The sequence below is a fragment of the Gossypium raimondii genome, chromosome 9 (genome assembly GCF_025698545.1).
Source record: "Gossypium raimondii isolate GPD5lz chromosome 9, ASM2569854v1, whole genome shotgun sequence".
Taxonomy (NCBI): Eukaryota; Viridiplantae; Streptophyta; class Magnoliopsida; order Malvales; family Malvaceae; genus Gossypium; species Gossypium raimondii.
In genome coordinates, this window is record NC_068573.1 from 26,511,997 (window position 1) to 26,523,786 (window position 11,790).

Below are 11,790 nucleotides of genomic sequence, written 5' to 3' on the forward strand. Positions count from 1 at the left end.
TTTGAAGTACTTTAACAAACAACATTAATTCAAAACTAAAAGAAAAAAAAAGTCATTTTGTAAATATCCAGTGTTAAATTTCTTAAAATTTTTAAATTTTTGGTTAAATATTTTATATTTAAGATTAAATTGATAAAATGTGTAAAATTTTAAAAACTAAGTTTATTATTAAACCGATAAAAAAACCATGTCAACACTTGCATTAATATTCAAATAGCTTTTACCATTCTGTGATGAAAATATTTGATTTCGTATAGTTTAGTGACTAGAATAGAAAAATTTAAAAGTTCAATGACCAAAATAGAATGCGAAAAATACTTTAGTGACCATTTTGTACTTTACCCTAAAATATATGTGAAGATACTTTTCCTATCCAGGAATATGTTACATATCTCTTCATAACATCAAATTTTATAATCAAAATGAATCTAAGCTAATATATGAATTACATTTTCACATTTTACATAGCTAATGAAATCTAAACCTGAAATTTCAAATTGAAATTTACAACATAGCATTAATAAAGGACTTTTTCTAACTGGAAAGACATTAAATAAGCAGTAAATGGCGAGAGGGAAACAATTAGGGTTTTGTTTGATAACGATAAATAGCAGAAGGGCAATATAGGAATTACATATGGTCCATATAAAGCATATGCAATTGCCTTAATGTAAGGAGTTAATTGAAGCCAAGAACACTAATCCCACATACAGAATTGCTCATAGGCCGATGCTCATAACTGAAGACTTGGAGGCAATTTCCAACCATGTGCAAGGGAAAACGCAAGAATAAGGTGCCAAATACATACTATAAAATGGAATGAAGAGGGGAGAGAGAAAAAGTTAACTTATAAGGCTTGTCTAGTTTTATTTGACTCATCAGAGATATAATAACGCACATTATAACGCTGACGAAGAGAACTGTTGAACTGCACTTGGTAGCCATTCTTTAAAGTAAGAATGGCAATCAGTCTCTGCCGGAGAAATGGCTCCAAGAGGAGTTACGGTAATCTGAAATAAAATTTCGTGTATCACATAAATTGCAAGCTATATGATTAGAAAAATTGCCCGAAGTTGAGCTGAGATACTCACGTATCCTTCCTGAAGTGATCGCTTATCTGTATCAACATCATCAATTACGGATCTAATAACCTACAAAGATTGAAAAGCAACTCATAAATGCGAATGCCCTTACAAATGAGTCATTTAGCTACCAACTTATTTACATTATGTAATGCAGAACGACATTTCAAATAACATGCTAAAAGAGTTTCCTACATGATAATGCACATTATGTTACTTAGGCTCGCGAATGTTAGATACAGGTGAGTATCTGATATGGGTATGTTTAATTTTTTCTTAGTCCTTTTTTATGCATTTGGAAGATCATTGGAAGGTCATATCCCCATACTTGTGTCTTGATATATGTCAGACATAGGTTTTAGTTAAGATACTTCAAGAAAAATGAAGGATCAGAGCAGCATAGATGCATACTAACATTCTAGTCATTCAAATAGAAGATATTAACTTTCATCTACTTAAGCATAATTTCATGTGGAAGAAAGCCAATCAATAATGTTTATAGAACATTGCATAATCAAATAGAAACCAAGTTAGAAGATGAATATTATACAAATAAAATTATGCAAAGAGAATAGGCAATCACCTTTCTTTTGAACATGCGGTATCCTGCTGCTACTGTTGCTGTATCAATTTCTGCCCTTGCTGATGAATCTGACTCCATTTCCATTGTGGATAACATCTTTCCTCCTTGGCCCTCAGATTTAACTTCCTCCCACCCCATTTTGAATATACTTTTACCCTGTCTGGTCAACTTATACCCCTTTTTGAGGGAGAAGAAACAGCCAAAATAACCATTATAAATGCATCCACAAATACATGGTAGTATTACTAATATAGTATTTATATGATGAATTAGATGCCAATAACAAAGTTATTGAATACCAAAGCAAATTAATAATCATCAATGTGACTCAAACTTAAGGTGAATGTTGTATACAAGTGTGTATACAACACAAGGCTGCTCAAATTTTGAACTTACAAGGTTGATTACCAAGAAACATTCACAATACTAGCAAAAATGAATAAAGCAAGGATATCTAGTAGTTTATGACAGCCAACTTAGATTGGAGCGTACAACAGGTCAACGCTTTCTTACATAAAAAACTTTGATGAGGGGATTTACATAGAGATGCCTCGAGGCCTTAACACCAATCTAAAAGGAAACATAGTATGTAGACTTGAGAAAGCAATGTTGATGATGGACTACAAACAAAGTCGATAGGGCCACTAATGCAGGAGCATCTAATTTAGTTTAATTATTTAAATTTTCTATTACGCACTAGTTTTATCAAAAATATAATGTGCCATGTGATAAGGATAGGAATCTTAGTAAAAGTTCTAGCATAAATATTCTACCAGAAGGTTAATCGGACTATTATTAAGAGTTTTAATATAAATATCCTATTAGAGGGTTAATAGGATCAGTTTTTTTTTAACCAATAAGAGTTAATAACAATTGGTTAAAAAACCAAAACCTCATTCTTTCAATTACATTAGCCATATTCTTTCAATTTTATTGGCTATTTAGATTTCCACTCAACTTGATAATTTATCACATCAGTTTTTGTTATTAGAGCTTAATTAGATCCTGGGATTTATATTAGAAATCCCTTTTAAGCCATGGGTAGACGCTAGTAGTCAAGAAAGAGAGAATTAAGGTCAACAAATGGAGTTGTCTAAGATTAGATGGCGCATGATTGAAGAATTGTCATGGGTTGTACAAGCTTTGTAGAGACCAAAACATGTGGAAACTGAATGGAGATTACAAAAGGTGTTTGTGATTCTTTTGGCTTGCCAAAAGGTCTTGAAGGTGAAATTGTTGGAAAGGTTGAAAACCCCTTTCATAATGCTAAACCTACAAATTTCGCAGCAAGAGGAGGGTTGGAAGAGCAGTTGGTGGATGCCCTCGAATTAAACAAGGGTAGAATTAATGTTGAAGTTGCCAATTTCATAAACAAGATGTATGTGGAAGAGCAAGACTATGATCTATCAGATCCTATTTATGATGGAGTATCTTAAAGAGAGTAAAGAAGTTGATGTATATTCGTGAGGGAGAGTCTTCGGTTGTTCATATAATGACATTCACAACCTTAGTTGGATATCTCTTGGATATTTCAAAGGACACAATGTCCGATGATGATTCAAGAGTAAAGATAACTAATTTGGTTTCTACGATCAAATATGATTTTGCCATGATTAAATTCAATGTTGGAATATGAGCATAACCGAGATATAGAATCAAGAATTAAAAAGTTGGAATCTTCTCTTAGGCTTTGCTTGGTTGAGCAGGAAATGAGAAAGATGGAAGGGGAGAAAGAAAAATGAATTTGAGGGTTGCTTCGTAATAGTGATCTTATCATTTAAATTATTTAAAACTTCATTTGAAATCTGATTTATTCCCTAGTATTTAGGATTAGTTACCTTTCAATTTGAATTCTTTCATTTTGAATTTTGAGACTTATCTTTTGTTTAATCTTTGATGAGCATTTGACTATAAATACTCGCTTACATTCCTAAATAAACACAGCAATTACCCTTCATTCATTGTACGCTTTATACTCTCATACTGGTACAACAGAAAAAGGGAAAGAGAAATTGGGAGAATGGGGTTTTCTTTCCCATAATACAAATCACAATCCATCCAAATTCGAGGGAAGAAAGGGAAGAAAATGAAAACCATGTTATTTTAAATGTGAAAGTATGAATTTGCCCCTTATAACATTTTAATTTTTTACAGCCTTTTTTATAGGATTGCTTGTTTGCATTAGTCATTGTCATTCTATCCTGGGTTTCTAAGTTTTTATTCCATTAACGAGGATCTAGAAGATAAATATTTTTTCCCAAAAAAATTTCAAGAGTAAGCATATGATTTTGAAACTGGATTAGCATTAGATTATCATATTGAAAAGAAAATATCTATAAAGACGAACAAATTGAATCAATTGATTATGTTGCTACTTCCATATTTAATATCCATTCAATAATTTTCATTTGAATTGTTATTTAATAAATAAAAATATTTCATTTAATGTGATTGTAAAATAATATAAGATTTTTAAAATTTTCAATAAGATTATACATACGAAATTTATTTTATATAAATATAATTTATTTTTATATATCATAAAATTTTTTGAAAAATTAAAATAAAATTTTGTATAAAAATATCCTTGTTGAAAAGAAAATCTTAAAAAGTAGATATATATACATATATATATATACTATAGTAAACTTATCTTCTTTTTATTTTCTTTCCTTTTCACTTTGAACTCTACCAAGCAATAGAAGGGAGGATATTTTCTATCTACATTTCCAACTTTCCCACTAGGCATATCTATGAAAAGAAAACTTATATTTTCTATCTATTAAACTAGGCATATCTATGAAAAGAAAACTTATATTTTCTATCTTTTAACTTTTCCCTTTAATTTTTCATCTTTCCAATTTGCTTTCTACTCTTCCAAGTAAAACATCAGCTCCTTAAAAAATGATTTTATACCAAAAAAAAAAAGATTTAAAATCAGTCCATAAAAAGAGACTAAAGTCAAGCTAGACATGCACAGACAAGGCCGGACATCATAACTTAAGTCAAATGCTTGAAATCCTTGGAGAAAGACAAAATAGCGAGAAAAAAGAATGGGGAGTTAAATGCTAGAAAGGGTAGGAGTAAATAAAGTATCAATGTTAACATATTACAAAGATCAAGAACAAGGGAGAAAGAAGATGATGCAAAATGACACGTGTATGAAAAGAATTCTCTTTTGTGATAATATAAGACCTTTTGGCCTTTGAGTTTGAGTTATTTGGTAGACTAATGTGTTATTCTAAGGTTCAACTCAATTGTTTAAATTCAAAACTCTTTCTAAGAATTTGAAAAGCTATTTGTATGTTAATATAATTGTATATTTAACAAATTTTATTTTTAATTTCCATATCCTACTTTACCCATGTCTTAATTTTCTAAAAATTTGTGTCACCACGCCCGTATTAAGTCATAATCGTATTATGTATCTGTGTCCATGCTTCCTAGGAGATTAGTGTCTGGATGCTATACATTTCTAATAGGAAATCTAGTGACACTAAGGAGAAAAAAGCAATCGGTGGTGGTAGAGCAAAGGCAGATACTATGGCATAATAATAATAAACTACTCTTAAATCTCCTAATATCTCTCCTAATATCTCTCTAAAATACTTTTAATTAAAAAAAGATCTCTTAAAGATATAAAATACTCATAAATAAAATCTCCTAATAAAAAAATAATAAACTAATCTAACAATAATAATTAATCGACATGTAACAATTTGTGAGTGATATGGCTCAAGAAAAATCTTAAGATTGCACTGGAAGGAGTAATGAAGTTGCATTGTGACAAAAAGTCAGCCATCAACATTGCACATAATCCAGTTCAGCATGACCAAATGAAGCATGCAGCAGTTTATTGACGCTTCATAAAACAGAGCTCATAGCAATTTAATATGTACTCCATACATTTCAACAGAGGGCAAGCTAGCAAATGTTTCAACTAAAAGATTTTCTGGACAGAAATTTCAAAGAAGCAAACTGGCAAGCTAGGAACGGTTAACATCTATTCTCTAGCTTGAGAGAGAGTGTCACAACAAAGGATTGGGTGTCTTATTTTAGGAAAACCATGTATAGCATGTACTATGAAGCAAATAACAGAAATATCCTTAGATGGAATCCTTGATTTAGGGGGATTATAGGAATCCAATTTGTTCTTCTTTCCTCCTTTATACTCAGCATATGCCTTTAAAAAGCCTAGTATCCTTTGTTATAAAGATAATAGACAATAATATGTTTTTCTACCTAAGAGAAAATCTTGTATACATTCAACAAGCAAACAACAATGACAATATCATGAACAAGATTCCAATTGATAATAAAGTCACATTGGAAGTAACTAAGTGGCAAAAAGAAAGTGGAAAGCCCTAAAGGAAACAAGGCATAGCCTTTTGCCAGCTAAAATGTGAGGTCCTTTCAAAAGAAAATTAAAGAAGCAACTTTGTAAACCAATTCCAACAAGTTTTCAAGTTGAGACTCCTAAAGTAAGTAGACCATACAGGTAAAGAATTCAACTAACAAAACTACAGCACAACAAAATAAAAAAAATTGAGGAAATCATCACCGTTGTGAAGAGCAAATATGAAGCACGAAGCATTCAATGAAAGAGTGTTAGTTAATGTGAAACTCCAACCTAGAATGGTGGATTGATGAGATAAGAAAAACTGGTCGGATATAGATAAAAATGACAGATATTGGCAAAAGGACTTTTATGAGCAAACAACAACACTGTTAAATGCTAGCGATAATCAAAACTTTCAATCTAGCCTTGGACAACACAGCTATCCGATTACTATATCAGAATAGATAGTCAATTTAGATGTTAAGCAACTATAGATGCACAAATATAGATATGCTGCATATGTTGCCATCTAATTTGAAACATACCTTGTGGTTGGCAATATCTGTCGGGAGATCTATATTCAAAAAGCCATTTAGAGGATAACTTTTATTCTTAATCTCAGCTAGTATTGCCCTAAAGATTGGCAAGCAAGCCTCGGCAGCAAGCGTATAGTCATCAACACTGCTCTTACCTCCAACCCTGAAATTCCATACCAAGAATAACCATGTAAGGAGGCATGTAGGTTCTAGAGAAGAACCTGATACAATCATATTCTGATGGAAATGCATCCACATACCAATCATATGATACAGAAACAGCAGGTATGCCATTGAAGAAGGCTTCTCGAGCACCAGCAACTGTGCCAGAGTAGACACTGCTTCCAATAACAGGCTAAATCAGTCACAATAAGTAAAGCTAACTTTCCCTACAGCAGCATTTACAAATATGATACAGTGCCAAGGCTAATGAAAATGAACTTAGGAGCTAACTAATATATAAATGAATAGAGAAAAAAAACAACAAGATTACTAACACATGATAACCACAGTTGCTGCCCATGTTTATGCCACTGATGACCTGTGTATGGAACAGGAAAAAGTTGACAATTAGCTACACTATCTAAATGCAACAAACCTATGTTACTTGGATAGGGGTGTAAGTGCCAGATACAAGTATGTACCCGACACCGTATGTTGAAGTTTTTCCAAGTTTTCCCGTGTCTTTAGAGGGTCATATCTCCATGTCTGAATATGCATCAGACGTGTGTTTGACATGAATACTTAAAGAAAATGAAGAGACAAAGTAAAATAGTGATGTACAACAAGTTTTAAGGGGAAAAAAAGTTCAATCTTTCACACGGCCACACAACAGAAAGGAGTTACTAAACCACGTTGGCCAAAAGAGAAAGGATAAAGAGATTTGACAACTGTCCCCAATTTGCTTAATCATGGATAACATGATCTAAAATACCACAAAAATATAATATGCAACATTTCTATCATAATATAACTCAATACAGCCAGAAAACTACCAGATCAGGAACAAAAGAGAAGAGTTCTTTTGAGATACCCAAAGAAGCACAATCAGCTGGGGTTCCTGTAGAGAAATCCATGAAGAATTTGAAGTTTGAAACTATGTCAAAATTTCGAATAGCATCTTTAAATAAGACATACTAAATGCGTTGATTTACACTTAAAAGTGATCATCCTCAAATTTCTAAAACATTTATGTAATTAAAATTGGCCCTCAAAAGAATGAAAACAAACCGAAAACAGCATAAGCAATGGCTCCATTGATATCTACTTGCTTTACAGAAACAGGGTGACGCCATGTGATACTATGACTAACAGCTGATTGCTCCCTGGGAAAAATAAGCAAGAAGAAAAAAATTTTATGCAACAGTAACCAAGACGATCCTATTGTTTACAGAATTTGCCACTAACTTTGATCGAATAGGTGTAAGAATTCAAAACAATCAGCAAAGAGCACGAAAATCCTATTATCTACAGAATCTGTCTTTAACTCAGACAGAAGTAAGAACGCAAAATAAACAGCATAATCGACCGAGAGAATCAGTACTGTGTTACAATTTATGTATATTAGAAAGGATTTAAGGGATGCAGTAACGTACGAAGCGGGAGCGCAAACAAGGACGCGAAATAGATTGGAGGAGATGAGGACGCGAACTAGAGCTCGGAGTCCTGGGGCGTCGATTCCGTCGTCGTTCGTCACCATCACCGTCGGCCTTTCTTCGGAGCTATTATTATTCTCCATGTGCGTCGGCCCAAATAAAAGCAAATAGATGAAAAGCAACGAAAATGAATACTTAGCTAAATTTTCGTTTTTTAATTATTATAATCGGAGCCGGACGGACGATAACTTAGAGAGCGCAAGCGTTTTATTGACGCGTTCAAACGTGAATTAGGATTCTAGTGAGGATTTAGATATTCATAGGTGAATGCCCGTCTTTCTGGCCGTGTACTCCAATTTTGACTCTTAAATCAAATTAATTCAAGCATCATCTCTTATACAACAAGATATACCATATCTAACTCATTTTACATAGTTAAAAGTATATTCAAATCAATAAATATATGCCAAAGTTTCATCCATCCTATATCTAACCAATATGCCATCAAAATATGTCATCAAAAGGCACCTCAATTCTTACATGGCAATCATATAATTCACCTAAAACATCACATTAATATTATGTCATTCAATTATCAATAAAGCCCCAAAATACCAATTACAAATTCACATACCGAAGGCACTTCAAACATGTCCATTATCTTAGTCTACTTACCAAATTAACCATATTTCAACATCATAAGAGAAATCAAACCAAAACAATGCCAAATAACAAGTGTACCAAATGTTATCACATCTAAAATAACATCAATATAAAACATAAACTACCAATCCAAAACCACATAAGCTTAATTATAAATCAACTAACTTTTTAACCTTATCAACATCAACCCTATACACACGCCACAAATTAAGATAACTCAAACAATAGCTACAGAAAGAGTTTTGATAGTGTGAGCTCCGAAGTTGATCCGCCTGACCAATTTCACAAAATGTTAACTAAAGAAACAAAAACGAAAATAGGTAAGCTTAAGAAGCTTAGTAAGCCCATAGCTAAAGATTCAAATCAATTTGCCTTATTTCATAACTGAATACTAAAAGAGCATTAAATTTCTTAACCTGACAATCATTTCCAAAATCACATAATGTCAGTACCAAAACTTGCAATTAAACGATTCATAAACTGTGGTAATTCAAATCAAAACAAATCATTCTTTGATATTTAAATTCATAACTCTATCACTAATATCGCATTTACAAATCGTGAGTTTCATATATATAACTATAACTTTCCTTCGTTTCAATATTGTTACAAACAACTTTTAAACACATATTCATTAATTATTCAATTTCATCATTTAACATCTCCATATTCATCAAAATATATCATTCCAAATCAATCATGAATTCAATATCAACTTACCTTAAACAAAATAAATAATCAAGAGGATGAATTTCTAATTCCTAATAATCCAATGCAAAATCACACCGCATTAGTATATATAATCATATATAGCATAAATAATACTTTTCAAAAGAACTAACCAAATTTCATCAATCACCATATCTTAAGATACTTATCAACATTTATACATAAGCATCTCATTGTGCTATTTATCACATAGTAGCAATTTAAACGTTCCATGGAACTGAGCAAGTAAATAAGTTTTAAGTCAATTAATTCATAGCCCGATGAACTATAGTAACTTGACTCGGATCCTCAAGTAACTACACCACACCAGAGGCATCAAAGACGCGTAATAGAGACACCGAAGTGCAAACAGAGGCACCAAAGTGTGCAATCTCGTACAAGCATGCATTCTAACCCTATTGACATGCCAATAGTATCCTAATCGTTTACTACATTCAGACGAGCATTTAAAATGAGTTAATCACATTAACAAAATCAAAGGCACTTCCACAATATCTGTACACATAGATTATATTTATTTCATCCATTCCGGGATAATATCATTCATATTTTACAACCATTTCTGAATTTTTGAAAATTACACTTTTACTTTATCCATAATTATATACAATTCATAATTAAATTTCATTACTAAGTATTCAATCACAACTCAATTTAAATAAATAAAAACAACATAATTTATAAACATATAAATTTATTCCATAATTCTATGAACTTATCTAATATTTGCTAACAATTGACTCACAAGGACTAATCCGTAATTTTTCTTTTCCTCGATTATCCATCGCTTGAGTCAAAATTTGATCTATTTTGATTAAATCAAATTTATCAAATTCAAATACATATTCCAACTTATTTTTATACATGTGACCCTCAAGTTTTCATTATTTACACATTTTCCTAAACTTTTACATTTCTCACAATTTAGTCCCTAAATCCTAAATTCCAAATTTAACAAAATTTAATAAATTTCCATGCTAGCGAATTTCTTTCTAAACTAGTACATTCCATAATTATTCACAATTGACAAAATTTCCATGTAAATTTTAGTATTTTATCAATTTAGTCCTTTAACTAAAAACTAAAAAATCACTTTACAAATTAATTTAAATAAACAACCATGACTACAAATTCACCATTTAACATAAAAAATAATTGAGATTCATTAATGGTAAAATCTAAAATCTTTAACAGTTTCAAAAACAAAGGTACGAGTTAGCTTGACCTAGTTGCAATGATCTCAAAAACATAAAAATTAGGAGAAACGAATGAAAAATGGCTTACCATGCATGTACCTATGCTTGGCCGAATCTCAAGATTCTTCAATGGAGTTCTTGGTTTTATAATTTCGGTAGAATTGAAGGAAAGATGAAGATGATGTTTATTATTATTTTTTACTTAAGTTTTATTTATTAAATTACAAAATTACCCTTTAATTATCATGCATTTTAACTAATTCAAAGTCTAAATCCATCCATCAAATTATACTATTGTAACGCCCCAAAATTTTAATTTTGGATATTGTGAATGTGTGACACAAACATCTGTTAGCTTTAGTGGTTATGTGTTCTGGGAGTGTTTGGGAGGTCCCAATTTCAAGCCAAGACTTGGGCAAATCTTTGGTCAATAGGCTTTTATGTAAAATTTGGAAAATAATTAACAGAATGGGTCTACTGGTCTGGTCGATAAGTGGAGTGTTGGTGTGAGGGAGGTCATGGGTTCGAATTTTTGGGACGGCAAAGGTTGTATTTTTGCTCCTAATTTCGGCAAGAGTTGTGCTGAACTGGGTTTCTAAGTGGTGGATGTGTAGTGGGAAGTAAGGGAGCGAGTTTAGGAGTGAATTAGGGGATTATGGGGGAGAATATCCAAAATCTGATCACTTTTTCCTTTTTTGAAAAAAAAGAATCGTTTTTCTCTCTATCTTTCTGACATTTTCTCTCCCCTATCTCTACCAAATTTTTTTTCTTCTTTGCTTCTTACACGATTATCTTTTCTTTTCTTTTCTCTACTGTCGAAATTCCCTTGTTCCCCCTAAACCATTCTTTCCTCTTGATTTCGTAGCGTTAAGTAGCACTTGTGCAAATTTAGTAAGTTGTTGGGTATCATTTTAAGAGATTATTTTATGTTCAATAGTCTAATTCTGGGGTGTTGGCAGTAGCATTTCGTGAGGATTAAGGCTCTCCTCGTGATTTTCATAAACGTACCGATTTGAAGTTTTTGCGGTAAGTGTTCATCGCTTTATGAGTAAGTATTTTGGTTTCGG

At 31.8% G+C, this 11,790-nt stretch overlaps 1 protein-coding gene across 4 annotated transcripts; it reads right to left on the minus strand.

The window, feature by feature from the left end:
• Positions 1-575: 575 nt before the first annotated feature.
• Positions 576-8,496, minus strand: LOC105784739 (uncharacterized). 4 transcript variants are annotated; one of them, XM_012610680.2, is made up of 10 exons: positions 8,136-8,496; positions 7,771-7,865; positions 7,536-7,600; positions 7,038-7,081; positions 6,801-6,878; positions 6,550-6,703; positions 1,666-1,842; positions 1,092-1,151; positions 899-1,010; positions 576-739 (listed from the first exon to the last, which is right to left on the minus strand). In XM_012610680.2, exons 1-9 carry the CDS (start codon positions 8,276-8,278, stop codon positions 900-902), a joined length of 927 nt encoding a protein of 308 aa, XP_012466134.1. In that variant the 5' UTR covers positions 8,279-8,496; the 3' UTR covers positions 576-739; position 899. The 4 variants fall into 4 exon arrangements, with proteins under 4 accessions (XP_012466134.1, XP_012466133.1, XP_052476903.1 ...); XM_012610679.2 differs by having other exon boundaries at positions 576-746; XM_052620943.1 differs by having other exon boundaries at positions 576-807.
• Between the last annotated feature and the right edge of the window lie 3,294 nt (positions 8,497-11,790).